This window comes from Neocloeon triangulifer, unplaced genomic scaffold (genome assembly GCF_031216515.1).
Source record: "Neocloeon triangulifer isolate White Clay Creek 2 clone unplaced genomic scaffold, ASM3121651v1 ptg000002l, whole genome shotgun sequence".
In the NCBI taxonomy this organism is placed as follows: domain Eukaryota; kingdom Metazoa; phylum Arthropoda; class Insecta; order Ephemeroptera; family Baetidae; genus Neocloeon; species Neocloeon triangulifer.
The window spans coordinates 2,288,551-2,304,758 of NW_026775545.1; the positions used below are offsets into that span (position 1 = coordinate 2,288,551).

A 16,208-nucleotide genomic window follows, 5' to 3' on the forward strand; every position below is an offset into this window, starting at 1 on the left:
CTGGCTGGTCACGTGACCGTTTCATTGGTTGTTATCATTATTTCGTTTTCCAATAGATGGCGCTAGAAGGCGGAAAACGATTGAAAGTACATAAAATAATACCTCATGGGATTGTTTTGATTGATTTGTTATTTATCAAGTTCTAACAAGCTAAATTCTCAGACTGTTCGTAAGTTAAAATAGAATTACTTTGGAGTGGAATTAAAATATAAATCATTAATGATTTATTGTTTTTCAGCTCTAATTGGCTTTTTTTAAATGTAGAAATGTACATAAATATTGCATAATTGTTTTTAGTCGCAGCTACTCGGCTCGGCACTCTCGACAGAATTGAATTACATACTTTTTATTATTTATTGATTCATTTGCAGAATACCGAAAAGTCTCACCCAATTGATTTCAAATTGTACCAGGGATGATTTTGGCTGTATCCAAGAATGATGATGAAGGGAAAAGAAAAATGCCATCGGTGGAAGTTGAAACAGTTAATAAGACGGGAAGATCTCATCTAAACGTTCAAGTTAGGAAGTGCCATTACATTGATTGTGATAGCACTTCATTAAATGGAATTGATCTTAAATGTGCTCCAAAGGCTTCAAGTATAAATAATGCTGAGTGAGTAACATTATTACAAAAATTAATTTTTGAATATTATTAATACTAAGAATTCGATATATTTTTTATAACTATTATTGTATCCATATAATGTGTGTCCGTATTTATGATTTTATTCAGATTTTATTAATTTAGTGAGTTTGCAATTTTCCTTCAATTCAAAATTACATACTAATAAGAGCAATTTTTATAGGCGTAGAAGACAATGGTTGATAAACATGGGCTTGCCTGCTGATGATGAGCGAACAGATATTCGATGTTGTGTCAAACACTTTGACATAAAATTTTTTTACGGAAATGGTAAACTGATCAAAGATGCAGTACCTAAGCCATGGGTAAGAAACTTGAGTATAAGAGATTGCTATGCATTGAAGTTTTATGAAAATAATGTGTAATACTATCAGATGCCAGCTTTACCGACGAGAAATCTAGATCCAGATGTGGAAGATGTCAATCCAATTGGGGAGTCTTTGGATTGTTCAATACGAAAAACATTTGATGCTGTTGACGGTCCATTGCGAGGATTGGTGAATATGGGGAACTCATGCTATATAAATTCACTTTGCCAGGTATATAAAAAAAATAAGAAGTACTTTGTCAATGTATTTCACAGAGGCTACAATTGGCTGCTATTATTTCCATGGTTATTTGTTTTAGGCTTGGTTTGCATGCAGCTGGATTTGGATGCTGCTTAATAATCACAAAGAAGAAAGTTGCCAACTCTTGAAGTCTAAAAGTTGCATTATTTGCTTGCTGAAAGAAGTTGGTCGTGAGGTAACAAAAACTTGTGCTGAGCCTTTCACACCCTTGGACTTGCTTACACAAATTTGGAGTAAGTTAAAAAAGTAACATTTGAACCTTATTGGATTAGACTATTATTCTTATAGGCACAAAAGATTTTGACGAAGGTTTACAGCAGGACTCCATGGAATTGCACAGAATGTTACTCGAAAAGATTGAGTCGTTGGATAAGAAGGGAGTGAGTGAAGTTTTCGAGGGCAAAGAAGTTTTTGAGCGTAAGATTAAAATATATATTTAGAATTACATTGCATCAATATCCTCCAAAACAATATGCAGGTCAATGTTTAGTGTGCGGCAAAACCCGGTATTTAAGTCAGCCCATGTACGACCTTTGCCTACCCATGGCATCTGATTTGAAGGAAGCTCTGCGTATTTACATGAACAGTGACGATAGCTGCGTTCATGAGCCGTATTGCTCACATTGCCACAGAGGAACTCCACAAAAGGAAATAATTTATTTTCAGGAGCTTCCAAAAGTTTTGGTAATTCAACTGAAAAGGTGATTTTGATTCAAATTTTGATGAGCGTTGTGTAACGGGGATTTATTTAATTTATGTTTTTTATTATTTTTTCAATTTATTATTATTTACTCTGTAATTAATTTTGTTTCTGTTTCCAGCAATCCAAATGAAAATGTGCAGACCCATTATGTGACTAACAAAACTGAGAAGAACATAACTTTTATTTTTTCAACTCGTCTTGTTTTTTTTGCAAGCGTTATTTTTATTTGTTATCAGGGAAGTTTTAGAGTTAAAAAAAGAACATTTTACTTTGTGATTTCATTTTGTAGGTACATGGGTGAAGGAATGTTATTGGTGGTGTTGAAAAAGTGATGTCTGTGGTTTTGTGTTGATGTGCCTCATCAGGTGGTGTGTTCATTTCAAAGAATTAATTAATACGGGATCTGGTATGGATTGAATAAGTGATATTATATTCATACTAAATTATTCTCTATTCAACTTCAATAATAAAAATTTAGGTTCAGCAACCAGGCCAACCAGCTTTTGAAAGACTCTGGTGAAATTGTCTTGGACTATGGTTTGACGTTGAAGCAGAGTATCTTTGCGTTAAAAGATGGCCAAATTATAAAAAAAAATGGAACTGAGGAGGTGTCATTTTTTTGCAAAGCCATCATCCATCATGAAGGTGATTTGAGCAAAGGACACTATATTTGTCAAAGTCTAATGCAAGATGGTACGATCAATATTTACAACGATTCGAAAGTAAGCGAAATTCACATATCTTACAATTTTATCAGTACATTTCCCTGCAGGTGTCCTCCTTCACTGTACTGGATGGTGACAGCCAGAAAAGTGACACAGGTTACATATTATTTTATGAGAGAACCACTTCTGATTCTGATACTTCTTTTGAACACTTTCAATCATCATGTAAGAAAAATAATTATGCACAGAAAGCTAATAAAGCATTAAGAAATATGATCTTACATGATTTGTTATGATTATTTTGAAGCTTCGTACAATAATTAATTTTATTTTCAATGTAGGTAATAGAACACCAATGAACAACCCTCGAACCGTCGAGAATCAAAACCTTTCGCCTCAGATGCTGCAGTCATGGACACCATCTTCATCACCAAGGCTACCAGTTAGAAGTTCTCCTCGTACACCACTTCGCCCATTGAACTCGGATTCCAGCTGTGGTCTGATAGGAGAAAACTGTCAGGCTTCACCACAATTTCAGCAAGAAACGCCTTCATCACCCTATCTGCCAGCCAGAGGCCCAAGAACAAGAAAGCTGCAAATTTCTTCGCAAGCAGACAATTATCGATTTTTGAATGATAACTCTGAGCTGGAGCCTGCAACTTCTCCAGGGTCTCCATACAAACCAAGAAAAAAAATTCAGAGACTGAATAGTTCCAGCTTTGGTGGATCTACAGCATACAATCTGCTTCAAGGGTGCCCTTCGTCCAAGAAGAATCTCAAGGCAGAAGTGGTGAAACAATATGTTTTGCCTCATCTGCCTTTAAATCGGTCGAAGCCTTTTGGTCGGAAACCAACAGACGAACAACATAGACAATCATTACCGCAGCATCAACAAACACCATCTCAACAAGAACTACCACCTCCACCACCTACGTACCCACCTCAGACTTTGCCGCAAGTAACCACTACTCTGCAGCAACCACAGCCACCGCATGAACAACAGGTAGCACCGCCATCCGAGAACGATACACCTACGACACCACCACAAGAACAACCTCGTCCAACACCACCTCAACAGCCACAAGTACGACAAATACTACCACCTCCACCACGATCCGGACATGCGTGCCCACCTCGGACTTTGCCGCAAGTAACCGCTACCCTGCAGCAACCACAGCCACCGCATGAACAACAGGTAGCACCGCCATTCGAGAACGATACACCTACGACACCACCACAAGAACAACCTCGTCCAACACCACCTCAACAGCCACAAGTACGACAAATACTACCACCTCCACCACGATCCGGACATGCGTACCCACCTCGGACTTTGCCGCAAGTAACCGCTACCCTGCAGCAACCACAGCCACCACATGAACAACAGGTAGCAGCATCTGAGAACGAGCAAACTCCAACACAACCGCCTCTATCACCGCCTCAACAACCACAAGTAGCATCACCTCAACAAGAATCACCATCACCACCACGTCATGCACAAGAACAGCAACCTCCACGTCAAAAACAACTACCAGCAAATCCATGTAACATAAAAAGATATTAAAAAAAAAAAAAATTACGGAGGACCATACGCTTTATTAAATATTATCTTTTCTTTTTCCAGCCAAGAAAACACTATTTGAAAAGCTTGACAGAAAGAGTTTGATTGCATTTGCAAAGAAGAAGAACAAAGAGGTCAAGAGGTTGAAAAAGATGAGGCTTAAAAGAAAAGCCACCAACCCTGCTTCGAAGGAAGCTGCCATACTCTATTTACGAAAACACCTGCCTACAAAATGCGTCGATTTTATTGATCGACAAATCAAGCTTCAGAAAGTAAGATTTCATATAATAATGATGTTTTAATGAAATAATAACTTAATCTCAATAGGTGAAGCCACAAGGTCGAAGATATGATCGACAAGACCTTATACTCACCATGGGTCTTCAGAAAGGGGGACGAAGAGCAAGAGCGGCTGTCAGTGACATGTTCATTCTTCCATCAAAAAAAACTCTTCTTCGTTTCACGCAAGGGCTAAGCATCGAACCAGGAATAATTGAGCCTATATTGGAGGGTGTTGGAGATTTTACATCAGATTTAGAGGATGAAAGGGACTGTTACGCAGTTCTCTTGTGGGATGAATTATCCATTGATGAGTTTTTGATGTGGTCCTCAAAGTGGAAAAAATTTCAAGGATTTAGCGATTATGGGCCAGGAGAGGAGACCACCAAAGAATTGGCGGATCACGCACTTATTTTTTTCGTTGTTCTGCTCAGAAACAAGAAGGTCAAGGTTGGTTAATTTTTCTTTTTATTTATATTGTTTTTCATTGTGGTTCTAAATTTCAGTTCCCAGTCTCTTACTATTTTTCTACAGGAACCACGCCTTCATCAGTCTTAGCAAATTTGATTGAAAAAAATATTAGGAGGTTGAAAACTTTCGGAGTAAAAATAAAATTTTGCACTTGCGACCAGGCGCCGACAAATTTAAAGGCCCTGGAAATATTGAAGGCTTGCGCAAACAAACCTTATTTTCTAATAGATGGTGAAATATTTCTTTAACTTTATTAAGTGATAAAACAAATACTTTAATTTAGGGGAAGAAATTTGCTGTGGCCCGGATTTCGTGCATATAGGAAAATGTATAGTAAGCATGTTCAGAAAGTATGACCTGGAAATTGGACCTGGACGATATGCCAAAATTAAGCACGTAGAGGAACTTTTAAGTTTAAAAGGCAAGCTCATCGGAACAACATTAGCACCGAAACTAACGGCTGCGCATATTTATGCAAGAGACAAACAGGCCATGAAAGTGAAACTGGCATTCCAGTTGGTCAGCTCCAGTGTTGCGGCTTCTCTCAATACGTTAATTGCGCAAGGTAAGTCAACAATATAGATTAGTTCACAGGGTGGATCTTCAGTTTTTGGAAACAGGTAGATTTTTCCGGCAGAGCCCGCATCACAAAATTTTGATTTCCAGTGTCGTGATTTTTTCCCTGACCTAAAAAACAAGGAAGAGGTCAAAAAAAAAATCCTTTTAATGGTCATATATTAAAAGTAAAAAAATTAAAATGTGTTTTATAAACTTAATATCAAGTATATATTTAATTTCATTATTTTTATTTTTAAATAAAAAGAGCTTATATAATTTACACAATTATCATTTATCTAACTACAATAACTTAAAATACTTCGTAAATAACTGTTAAATAATTAATTGTAATATATTACATGCATCAAAATCATATCACTTAAGAGAATTTTTTTCTTCACAATTTAATAGGTTATCATCTTTTCAAATTTTAATTTAATTTAAAATTTTATAAAAAATGTTATTTAATTTTTTTTTATTAACAAGGATAAAATACCATTTAACTTTCATTAATTGAAAATAAAATGTTATTTTTAATTTCATCATCATTTTATTATTGCAAAATCGATTTTCATGGTCACTGAGGTCAATGACCTTAAGTGAATTGACCTGCATGAGCGTTGCATGGTTCGATAGGTGAGGTCATATAAACACTTTTTTCATTATTACATGTTTTTGCGTATCTCTAACAGAAACAGAGTTATCGCTGTTTGAAAATTAATTTCGTTTGCGGTTCCGTTCTTAGCATTCTCACACACCGCGTACCGCGCCCAAAGTTGATGATAGAGATCTGAGAGTTTCACAACTTAATATCCATTACTTGAAGGGAACATCCCTAAATTTTTATCAAAATATTTTCAAAATAGCGGATTTTACGGGACATTTTGAAAAAACCAAAAACTTCAATTATCTCGGCTTCTCTTGGTCGGAGAACCAACATCCGGGTATGGTTGAACTCGTCTCATTAAATTCTACAACTTTGCTGTTGATTGCAAAATCATAGGTCAAAGGTCAAGGTCACTTCCGATGACCTTGTTTCATTCAAACTGGAATTTGAGCATCAAATGCAAACATTTTTGAAATTCTGAGATGGCCATTCAATTCTTCGTGAAATTTTACATACAATGTGTGAAAATGGCGAAGTGGTTTTTTCTCTAATTTATATTAAAATAAAAAGATTAAAAAACGTGGTTTTTTGGTGCTCGGATCAGCGATTTTTAAGAAAATCGAAAATAGCTCGTTTTCTGTGCGTCTGAGGCAAAAAATGATTATGTTCAAAATTGATCCCCATTAAAAGTTCTATCTAAATATGCAAAGGTCATTGACCTTTTGTAAACTTGGGTCAAAGGTCACCTTGACCCTTGTCCTTCAGTGAAAAGACCCTAATGTGTGATACATGGTTGGAAAGGTTTTATCACTAAAATAACAATGGTCACCATATTTTTGTCTCTGGCTTTATTTTCCACCAATGTAAGCTGATTATTTAATATATAATGAAAGAAAATGCGCTTTTTTCACAATAAAACCATCATAACTAGGTCGAAAATGAAGCCGGAGACAAAAATATGGTGACCATTGGTATCCTAGTGATAAGACTTTTCCAACCATGTATCACACATTAGGGTCTTTTCACTGAAGGATAAGGGTCAAGGTGACCTTTGACCCAAGTTTTCAAAAGGTCAATGACCTTTACATATTTAGATAGAACTTTTAATGGGGATCAATTTTGATCATAATCATTTTTTGCCTCAGACGCACAGAAAACGAGTTATTAAAGTTTTTCTTAAAAATCGCTGATCCGAGCACCAAAAAACCACGTTTTTTATCCTTTTTTTTAAATATAAATTTAAAGAGAAAAAACTACTTCGCCATTTTCACACATTGTATGTAAAATTTCACGAAGAATCGAATGGCTATCTCAGAATTTCAAAAATGTTTGCATTTAATGCTCAAATTCCAGTTTGAATGACACAAGGTCATCGGAAGTGACCTTGACCTTTTACCTAGGATTTTGCTTTCAACGGCAAAGTTGTAGAAAGTGAAAAGAGGAATTCAGCCATACCCGGATTTTTGTTGTGCGATCACGGAAAGCCGAGATACAGCCGTTTGAAATTTTCAAAAACCCAATTTTGAACGTCCCGTAGAACCCGTAAATTTATAGATATTGGGGTAAGACTGGGTAAAACTATATATTTTTGAAAATCTCCTTGCATGGTCTTTCAGGTCCTAAAATTTTGTAAAGATCGCACGACCCTTGCCAACGCATTGTACCTTTCACGAATTTTCGCCGAGCTGTGATATTGATTGAATGCAGAATGTCAAAATTCACTTTTTTTGTCATTACACATTTTGTCGTTTCTGTAACAGAAATAGAGTTATCGCTGGTTGAAAATTAATTTCTATTGCGGGAAACCAATTATTCAGTTTTTATAATATTCAGTTAAAAAGGTAACTTTTCATCAACAATCACACCCAAATCATTCCTGGATCCACCCAAATACAAAATTATTATTAGTGACCTCCGAGGATAGAAACTTCAGAAATTATATTTAATTTATTTTAATTGAAATAGATATCAAATTTTTAAAATTTTAAATAACAATAAAAAAGTATGTTTTAATTTTATTTAAAAGGTAATAAAAAAATTACACTGAAAATTAGTAAATTTAAAATTCAATGTTATTTCGTCTTCAATTATTTGAAATTTTTAATTAATTTTAAATTTTTTTGTAATTGAAATTAAAATTGATGACATTTTAATAAATTATTAAATAGTATATAGTACTTTTCAATTGTTTTCAATATATAAAATACAAGTTATAAAATAATATATTCTATTTTAACAAATAATTAAAATTGGTGTGTGTGTAATTTAAAAAAATTATTCTAATATGAATTAAAAAAATTATATATGATAATTATGACCATGCATTTCGACTATTTCTAGCCAACTTTTTTGTCAAATTGTTTTCCCACACTTCACCCTTAGAACCCTGGCTCACCCTTTGAGGAGTTAATGTTTCTGGCTATCAAATCGAAATGTATATGTCTCCCTTTTAAATAGAATATTTGAGTCCATGGCGATTATAATCAATTAATTTTAATTTCCAAAGTAAAATTTGGTCGTTTCTGCATCTGATATTTTCCATTCGACGATAAAAAAAAATTATTAACAATAATAATAAGGCACGGAATGTTAATTCTCCAGGGGCGAAAATTCACCACGCCGCCTCTGTTACGTGTTCAAGTATTATGATTTTCATGGAATATATATTAGTAACAAAATTTTTGTAGGTCTCCTCCCGTCTGAAGCGTGTCATACCGTAGAATTTATACAATTCATGGACAACTTGGTCGACTCGTTTAATGGAAGCTCGTATTCGCATGCAAAACCTTTGAAAGGCCGGTTAGTATCATCATGATTTTCTAGACGAATTTGATTGAATTTGTCTTTGACAACTGAGCTCATGCATTTGGCTCATTGATCGGAGCCAAGTTAAATAATGTCTTGGAATTATTATTATTAAGCCAGAGAGGTTTAAATAATAGGTATCATAATTTTCAATTTTTTAGGCTGCATGAATCCTCTGCCCACTGGGATTTTTGGAATAAAGCTGAATTATTTGTGGGGAAATGGAAGTTCAGAAAAAAAGATGGGACAACAGTCTGGACGCCATCCATACACTCTCTTGTTTGGCTGATTCGATCAATGAAACTATTTTTTCCGATGATGCGTGCAAGAGGGTTTGAGTTTCTCTTAACAAGAAGAATTCAGCAGGACCCTCTAGAGAATTTCAACGGGGAAATACGAGAGCAATGTGGTAGCGGACATTCCCCCACAGTTTTGACTTTCTGCGCTTGCTTGGTTGGAGCTTTTTTTAACCTTTTAATGTATCTAAAACTCCACAATGAAAAGAAAAATTGTGAGGACGATGGATTAAGCTGCCGTGAGCTGGCACCTTATATTTTTGATGCATTTTTTAGAAAGGTACATTTAAAAAATTAAGAATGAAAAAGTAATGAAATTCTTTCCATAAGGTACAACAAAACCCCACCTTGCCTTTGGAGCCTGAACCATGCGAAGACAGTACATCTGATGAGGAGTCTCAAGATGCGGACGATGAACTCATTGACTTGCAGAGCCAAAGTGATTCGTATTTTGGAGGAGTCGCATTGAAAAAGGTGGACAATGTTTTGCATTGTGCTATGTGCATTGAATCTGCGACATCCAGTGAAACACTGCCCAGCCAGGTCTATACCATGTTTAGAGAGTATCGCGATAATCAGTCCAAACTGCTGTACGTTAGCGACAATTTCGCAAACTTTGTTTGTTCAAAACTGAGGAGAATTAAGTCAGAGCTCCATACTAAACAGAGTATGCCAAAAGATGTATTCAGACATATATATGACAAGGTTTTGAATGATGCTTCATGTGAGTTTGGTTGTTCACGTCATTCTGAACAATTTCTTCAAATATTATTTCAATATATTTTTAAATGTGCAGTGCATTGGTACGCCAAAGAAACTTTGAGGAGTAAAAAGAAGTATTCTAAATATTACATTATTTACTTTTAATTTTTTCAAACGGATACCTGTCTGGAATTAAGAGAATATTTTTAATCATTATTATTTCTATTAAAAAACACTTGCTATGCGGCCATACATACGAAATGTAACCCGTTAATTTATTTTTCCGCGTATGACTGCCAATAAATAATATTTGTTTTGTGCGTTGACCGCTGGAGCAAGACCTTGTTGAGCAAGACCACACATTATTTTTATTGTTGATTTTTACCGCCGCAAAAGTACAATCCACAAGCACGCCTTGATTCTGATTGGATGAGAGCTCGATCGCTGCGCCTCTAGCGGATAAAGTATTGTCAAAGAAATTTAACATTGAGTGTCCCATCTCTATTTACATTGTCTCTGCTGGACAACGACCTTTTGGTGCGTGAAAAAAAAGAATGGGGAATTTAAAGGACATGCGCAGTGTTTGCTGCGTTTTGATTGGCTAAGAAGAGATTCGAAACTGATTTTCAACCAATGACAACCTGTTATCGCCCGACGTAAACAAAAACAAACTGGAGACGAGATGCAAATTTTGCAGAATTTTAGATAAAATTTCAAGTTTTCGGAAAGATCTTGAATAGAAAAATGGATATTGAATCCACTGTGGCACCGCACGTCTTTAAGGCGATTCAAGAACTGGACGTGGAGGCGATTTCCAAGTGCAGCGCTGCCGAAATCAGACCCGTGCTGCCGACTTTGTCGAGGATCAGCCTTTTGCCTCCGCTGGATTCTTCGAAGAAATGTGCCGACGAGAGAATTCGCATTTTGGCCACGCTCAGTGGAATCGAGGCCGTGAATTCCATCGTCGCTTGGCTTTCGATCGACTTTCACGCTCTGGAGGTTGATGTGAAGCGAGAGCAACAAATTAGGTCTTGATCTGATTCATGAATTAATGAATGATTTTGATTTCTAATTAAAAATTCATTTATAGGTCTCGTCCCGGCAGTTCAGCTGCAGACAGTGTATTGGTCCAGTCGCTGCAAGGAGGACTATCTTTGGAATTCGAAAGAGGCGATTCGACCCGAAGTCTGAGACTTGTCCTTTACGAGCTTTTCTTCGTTGCCTCTCAAGTAATTTGATTAATTATTTTTCTCAATTTTCGTAACTAATTTAATGTTTTAAACCTTTAGGCTGCAGATAGAAGGGAACAAGGGGTCATATATTCCGAGCTTTTTGATCCCCCTGTGTACCAAGAGAAAATCTGTGACATTTTGTGTATCGCTCTGGCCGAGCTTCCGGCTCTTTTAAACATTACCGAGGTTATAGAGTATTTGCTGCACGTCCGATATGGGCCGTGGATTATTTGCAGACTAGTAGCAAACCTCCCTGACAATTTTAGAGAAGGTTGGATTAACTAAAACAATAATTTAAAACTATACTAAACGCTTCATTTCAGTTTGTTCCGCTTTGATTGCAAATGGTGAGAGACAGGAGGACGAAGGACCGAGTTTTCAAGCTCGAATGAAAGCTCTCAGAATGTTGTGCCAAATGAACCCTAGCAAGGCCTTGGCAGTGCGAGACAAATGCGTACGGAATGATGATAGTTTATCATTTTAAATAGAACATCATTGGCATATTTTCAGGTCGAATTGTGCAGGATGCCTGCCTTGGCAGTTTTGCTGACCCTCCCTGAGCCTGGCCAGGATGGTTCGGACATAGTAGCCTTCGTATCTGGTCTATTGATTGGCAATGACCCGAATGCTAAAAACTGGTTCTCATTATTTGTTCGAAGTGGCCAGAAGAGAAAGCAAGAGTCTCACCTTGCTCTTCAGGCCCTTCGAGCTGAGTTGATTCGTCAACTGGAGGCCCTGGTGCCGCCGGACGACCAACTCGTTGCCTCCAAAGTTGCACAGGCGTCCGTAATGCTCAGACTTTTCTGTGCACTCAGAGGCGTTGCTGGAATCAAGTAATTTATTTATAACTATTTTAAATTAAAATTTTCAGATTTTTATTTTGAAGAAAGATATTTGTAACAATGATTTTGATGTTAGATTTCAAGATGAAGAAGTGACGCTCATAGTGAAACTAGTAACAAGCCATCCTCCACCTTCAGCGGCGGGAGTGCATTTTGTTTCACTTGGGCTCTGCATGCTGATAGCGTGCCCGACTTTAATCCTCCAACCAGAGCATGAGAAGAAATCGGTTGATTGGGTAAAATGGCTCGTCCAAGAGGAAGCTTATTTTGAAAGGTTGCATAAAATAAGTTTTGTAAATTTCAACAAACCATTTTCTTAACAGTGCTAGTGGAGTGAAAGCGTCCTTTGGAGAAATGCTCTTGCTGATGGCCATTCACTTCCACTCGAACCAACTCTCCGCTGTTTGCGATCTCGTCTGCTCGACCCTGGGCATGAAAATTCCCATACGACCTCACAACCTGTCCAGAATCAAGACCATTTTTGTCCAGGAAATTTTTACAGAGCAGGTATGTATCTATAGAATTAAAATTAATCAAATTGAAAACTTGTGCTTCTATAGGTTGTCACGGCCCATGCTGTAAAAGTTCCCGTCACTCCAAGTTTGTCTGGCCAAACAACAGGCTTTCTGCCTGTGCACTGCATTCATCAGCTCCTGAAGAGTCGCGCTTTCTCAAAACACAGAGTGCCAATCAAAGACTGGATCTATCGTCAAATATGCAACAGCGAGTCTCCACTTCACCCTGTCCTGCCTGCCCTCGTTGAGGTTTATGTCAGCTCCATTCTGGTGCCGGCAAACAAAGCTGCCGACAACCCGATCAACACAACCAATGAGCCCATCTCTGAAAATGAAATCAAAGTGGTCTTCCATGCCTCAACATTCAAGTTTGTAGCAAAATAAAAGACTTTCAATATTTAATAAAACGTAATTTAGGGCCGGATCTACTGAACAGCAGCCTTCCCTAACCTCTCAACTGCTCCTGCTTTACTACGTCTTGCACTACGAGGACCTCAGACTTGCAGCTCACCACAAAAATGCCAAGGCTTATTCGTCGGAATTCCTGGCCCAGCTTCCTATCAAATATTTACTGCAGCAGGCACAGAAAGAGCAACAAAACTTGGGAGGGTTGTTTGCTCCCCTTCTAAAACTCTTGGCCACTCATTTCCCACACTTGTCTCTGGTCAACGACTGGTTCGAAACAGAACCACCGTCCTTGGGAACTTCCCCTTTGAACGCTCCCCTGACGTCGGATGACATTCACAAAGGTTGAAATGATTGAATTTTGAAATTATTGTAATTTTAACAAATATTTTGAATAGCTATGGCTGAAGTTTCGTCTCATCCACTGAGGACGATTCAAGTGCTTCAGAGACTTGCGGATATGCCTCCAACAGAAGCCTGGAGTCATGCAGAAGTTATTACCATCCACTTCAAGTCAGTCTTAGCGGATCATGTACCTCGGCGAGTTCAAGGTAAAATTTTTTAATTTAATAATTTAAGCAATAAAATAAAAATATATTTTCAGAGCTGTATCAAAGAGTGTGGCTAAGACTCAACACCGTCCTCCCCAGGAGCCTGTGGGTTTTGACAGTGAACGCCCTTTTACTACCAGAGCCAGGTCACGACACTCTCATGGTGCCGTTGACTCAGGAAGATGTGGTTTTAGATCCTCTCCAGGTAAATAAATACATTTCGTCCTATTTTTTTTTTTTTTTAATTATCTCGTATTCAAATCAAAGGTTTTACGGTGTGACGAGCGAGTTTTCCGGTGCGCGCCTGCTCTGAGCGTGGTGCTCAGAGTTCTGCAGGCAGGACTGGCAGCTTCAAGGTCACACTTGGCGCGTCAACTTCAGGATCTGCAGGTGGCGGGCACTGCCTCCCCTCAAGAACTGAAAGAAAGGGATGACCTGAGGATGGCTCTGACTGCAGCCCAAGAGTCTGCAGCCGTTCAAGTCCTCCTTGAGACTTGTTTGGAAAACAAACAAGACAAAGTACGTACAATTGTTTATTCAATAAGTTTATCGTTTTGAAAATTAAAAAATTAATAATTAAAAAACTGTATTTTCTCCGTAGGCAAAGCCTGGAGAACAGTGGGCCCTTCGCGAATGCAGAGGAGTTGTGTGCAGCTACCTCCACCAAGCCTTCATCGCAGACCCAAATTTGGCGAAACTGGTCCATTTCCAAGGCTACCCAATGGAGCTGCTTCCGGTGACTGTGGCTGGAATCCCGTCAATGCACATTTGCTTGGATTTCTTGCCCGAACTCTTGAGCCAACCAGAAACGGAAAAGCAAATCTTTGCTGTAAATTTGGCGTCACACCTCAGTCTTCAGTTTGCCATGCCCAAATCCTTATCAGTGGCAAAACTTTGCATTTCGGTGAGATCATTTAGAATTGCCAATTGATGGATTAAGACTAATATGAATAATAATAGGTATTATCGACCCTACTGAGCGTGCTGCCCAGCACTGCCAGAGCTCCCTTCTTTTCTCAGACGTTGGGTGCTCTTGTGAGATTTGGCCAGGCCTTCCCACCTCTGCTAGAAGAAATTTTGGTTTTCCTGCAGCAGCTGGGAAGAGTGGAGATGTCTCAAGGTGCGTTAACAGGCCATTCATGCAAAAGGGGTCCTGGGAGAGCAGTGGGAGTCCCTCAAGACAACGTTTGTCTTTGTCAGGAAATCGAAGATACATTTGGGCAGATTATGGAAAAGGCAGTTCTGAGCCCAACAATTTACTAATGTTTTATATTTGTTTTCAATAATTACCTTGAAAAAAAAGACATAATTTTTTTTAAATTTTATCAATATACCTTAATTTTATTGAAATTAAAACAAAATAGCTGGTTTATTGGTCAAGTTTCCAAATTCGGTTGCAAATGTACATCATTTTTTTTTATTCTTATTGGTTATTCAATTGGGAAAAAGTAAAAGGGTGTGCTGGAAGAAGCTAATGATGAGGGTGAATAGAATAGCTCCCACCAAGACAAAGTCCTCAATCGGAAAGCTCAGTTGTTTGCCTCCAGCTATGAACTGAGTCAAGTAGGGCATCAGGAGCACTGCCGAGATGATCCAGGTGGCAGAAATGGCCACAGCAGCTTCTTCACCGCCTCGGAGAACTGTCAATGCCACCACAAAAGCAGCAACTCCGCTTAAAATCACAAGTAGCTCAAAGCTTTTCTTAGTCAAATCCGTCTTGATCTGAAAAGCTGACGATGCAAATTTTTTAATGATTTTCAAACGGCCTTTCTGACCTGCAGGGCCAACAGGGTCAGGGCGATTGAGGTCACGAGGGTTAGGCAGCCGGCAAAGTAAACAGAGATCAGGGTGTAGTTGTTCCCAATGAGCACCAGATTGATGGTCAAACTTCCCCAGAGGACGAGCATCAAACAGTCGTTGAGGGGGCTGGACTGGGGTGATGCCTGCCAGGCAGCAAGGACGATCAGGGAGGCTGCAATGGCGGCGGCTGACCCATAATAGAGCCAGTGCATGTTGTACAGTGGGTTGGCCAGCGAGGTCGGCAACAGCTTGGACAGGGCCACCAAAGTCAGGGTGGCCAAAAGCAAGACCAGCACCAAAGTGTAGAGGTGCAGAATGCTGGTCCGTCTGTCTCCCTCGTCTTTGATTTTTTTTTTATTGCTCAATTTTAAATTATTCACATAAATGCAGGAAAAAAGTACCTCTTTCATAGTCAATACCATCCTGGGAATGAATTCTATTTACTTGCCCAGGACTGTGTGTTCCGTCGTGGCTCCAAAGCCGATCTCCGTTTGGCGCTGAAGGTGGCGCCGAGGGCCTGTTCTGGTGGACAGGAGCCAATGAGCCCAATGGATTGCAAACGGCAAAGTAGGGTGGAGGCGGTTGAATTGGAAGTTGCGGAATCGCAAAAGTCTCTTGCGGGCCTTCCCCATCTCTGCCTCGACTGTTATTAATTGTGGTAGACATGCTTCGTACGCCGACTCAGAACACAATAATTTTAATTTATAGAGAAAGCTTCAAATTTGGCAGTTTTGAGAACGAACTTTGGTTGAAGAATTCTTAGGCCAATCCAATAACTTAAAACCAACAATGCTGTTGGAATGACCGTGTTACTTCCATTTTAGTTGTATTGCGCATAATTCCATATTGTTGCGAAACTTTACTTTTTAGCATTGACTAAAACCTAGCAGAAGTTTTGTCCCGCGTCCGATGTAAATATTATTTCATTCAGTTTGATGAATTATATTGACTTTCGAATTTTCTAAATGACGGGGATTGACGGGGATGAAGAATAAACAATAT

General features: G+C 38.4%; 3 protein-coding genes across 8 annotated transcripts; 2 read left to right on the plus strand and 1 right to left on the minus strand.

Moving 5' to 3' along the window:
* Positions 1-82: 82 nt before the first annotated feature.
* On the plus strand, positions 83-10,263 carry LOC132205370 (uncharacterized). Of its 5 annotated transcripts, none has more exons than XM_059634375.1 (17): positions 83-169; positions 372-615; positions 809-950; positions 1,020-1,184; positions 1,273-1,447; positions 1,503-1,631; positions 1,693-2,323; positions 2,396-2,639; positions 2,690-2,807; positions 2,924-4,126; positions 4,207-4,415; positions 4,471-4,872; positions 4,929-5,124; positions 5,177-5,458; positions 8,746-8,857; positions 9,025-9,439; positions 9,490-10,263. In XM_059634375.1, the coding sequence occupies exons 8-17, from the start codon at positions 2,601-2,603 to the stop codon at positions 10,024-10,026; spliced, it is 3,513 nt and encodes a 1,170-aa protein (XP_059490358.1). In that variant the 5' UTR covers positions 83-169; positions 372-615; positions 809-950; positions 1,020-1,184; positions 1,273-1,447; positions 1,503-1,631; positions 1,693-2,323; positions 2,396-2,600; the 3' UTR covers positions 10,027-10,263. The 5 variants fall into 5 exon arrangements, with proteins under 5 accessions (XP_059490358.1, XP_059490360.1, XP_059490362.1 ...); XM_059634377.1 differs by having other exon boundaries at positions 1,693-1,915; positions 2,036-2,639; XM_059634379.1 differs by having other exon boundaries at positions 809-1,184; positions 1,693-2,639.
* A 208-nt stretch (positions 10,264-10,471) lies between these two features.
* Positions 10,472-14,723, plus strand: LOC132204620 (integrator complex subunit 2). Its single transcript, XM_059633245.1, has 14 exons — positions 10,472-10,889; positions 10,952-11,090; positions 11,151-11,364; positions 11,417-11,547; positions 11,604-11,926; positions 12,012-12,209; positions 12,259-12,442; positions 12,496-12,818; positions 12,868-13,199; positions 13,254-13,406; positions 13,460-13,611; positions 13,674-13,925; positions 14,008-14,310; positions 14,367-14,723. Exons 1-14 carry the CDS (start codon positions 10,606-10,608, stop codon positions 14,667-14,669), a joined length of 3,291 nt encoding a protein of 1,096 aa, XP_059489228.1. The 5' UTR covers positions 10,472-10,605; the 3' UTR covers positions 14,670-14,723.
* A 23-nt stretch (positions 14,724-14,746) lies between these two features.
* On the minus strand, positions 14,747-16,159 carry LOC132204641 (uncharacterized). Of its 2 annotated transcripts, XM_059633274.1 has the most exons (4): positions 15,950-16,159; positions 15,608-15,886; positions 15,182-15,546; positions 14,747-15,128 (listed from the first exon to the last, which is right to left on the minus strand). In XM_059633274.1, the coding sequence occupies exons 2-4, from the start codon at positions 15,870-15,872 to the stop codon at positions 14,841-14,843; spliced, it is 918 nt and encodes a 305-aa protein (XP_059489257.1). In that variant the 5' UTR covers positions 15,873-15,886; positions 15,950-16,159; the 3' UTR covers positions 14,747-14,840. The 2 variants fall into 2 exon arrangements, with proteins under 2 accessions (XP_059489257.1, XP_059489249.1); XM_059633266.1 differs by having other exon boundaries at positions 15,608-16,159.
* Positions 16,160-16,208: the final 49 nt, after the last annotated feature.

Bases quoted from the DNA above. Each gene is read 5' to 3' on its own strand.
- LOC132205370 (XM_059634379.1), top strand. From the start codon at position 2,601: ATGCAAGATGGTACGATCAATATTTACAACGATTCGAAA. The intron at 2,640-2,689 runs GTAAGCGAAATT...ATTTCCCTGCAG, and splicing joins ATATTTACAACGATTCGAAA to GTGTCCTCCTTCACTGTACT. The intron at 4,416-4,470 runs GTAAGATTTCAT...TAATCTCAATAG, and splicing joins GACAAATCAAGCTTCAGAAA to GTGAAGCCACAAGGTCGAAG.
- LOC132204620 (XM_059633245.1), top strand. From the start codon at position 10,606: ATGGATATTGAATCCACTGTGGCACCGCACGTCTTTAAGGCGATTCAA. The intron at 10,890-10,951 runs GTCTTGATCTGA...ATTCATTTATAG, and splicing joins AAGCGAGAGCAACAAATTAG to GTCTCGTCCCGGCAGTTCAG. The intron at 11,091-11,150 runs GTAATTTGATTA...TTAAACCTTTAG, and splicing joins TTTTCTTCGTTGCCTCTCAA to GCTGCAGATAGAAGGGAACA.
- LOC132204641 (XM_059633274.1), bottom strand. From the start codon at position 15,872: ATGTCTACCACAATTAATAACAGTCGAGGCAGAGATGGGGAAGGCCCG. The intron at 15,547-15,607 runs GTACTTTTTTCC...AAAAAATCAAAG, and splicing joins TGGTATTGACTATGAAAGAG to ACGAGGGAGACAGACGGACC. The intron at 15,129-15,181 runs GTCAGAAAGGCC...TCAGCTTTTCAG, and splicing joins TGACCCTGTTGGCCCTGCAG to ATCAAGACGGATTTGACTAA.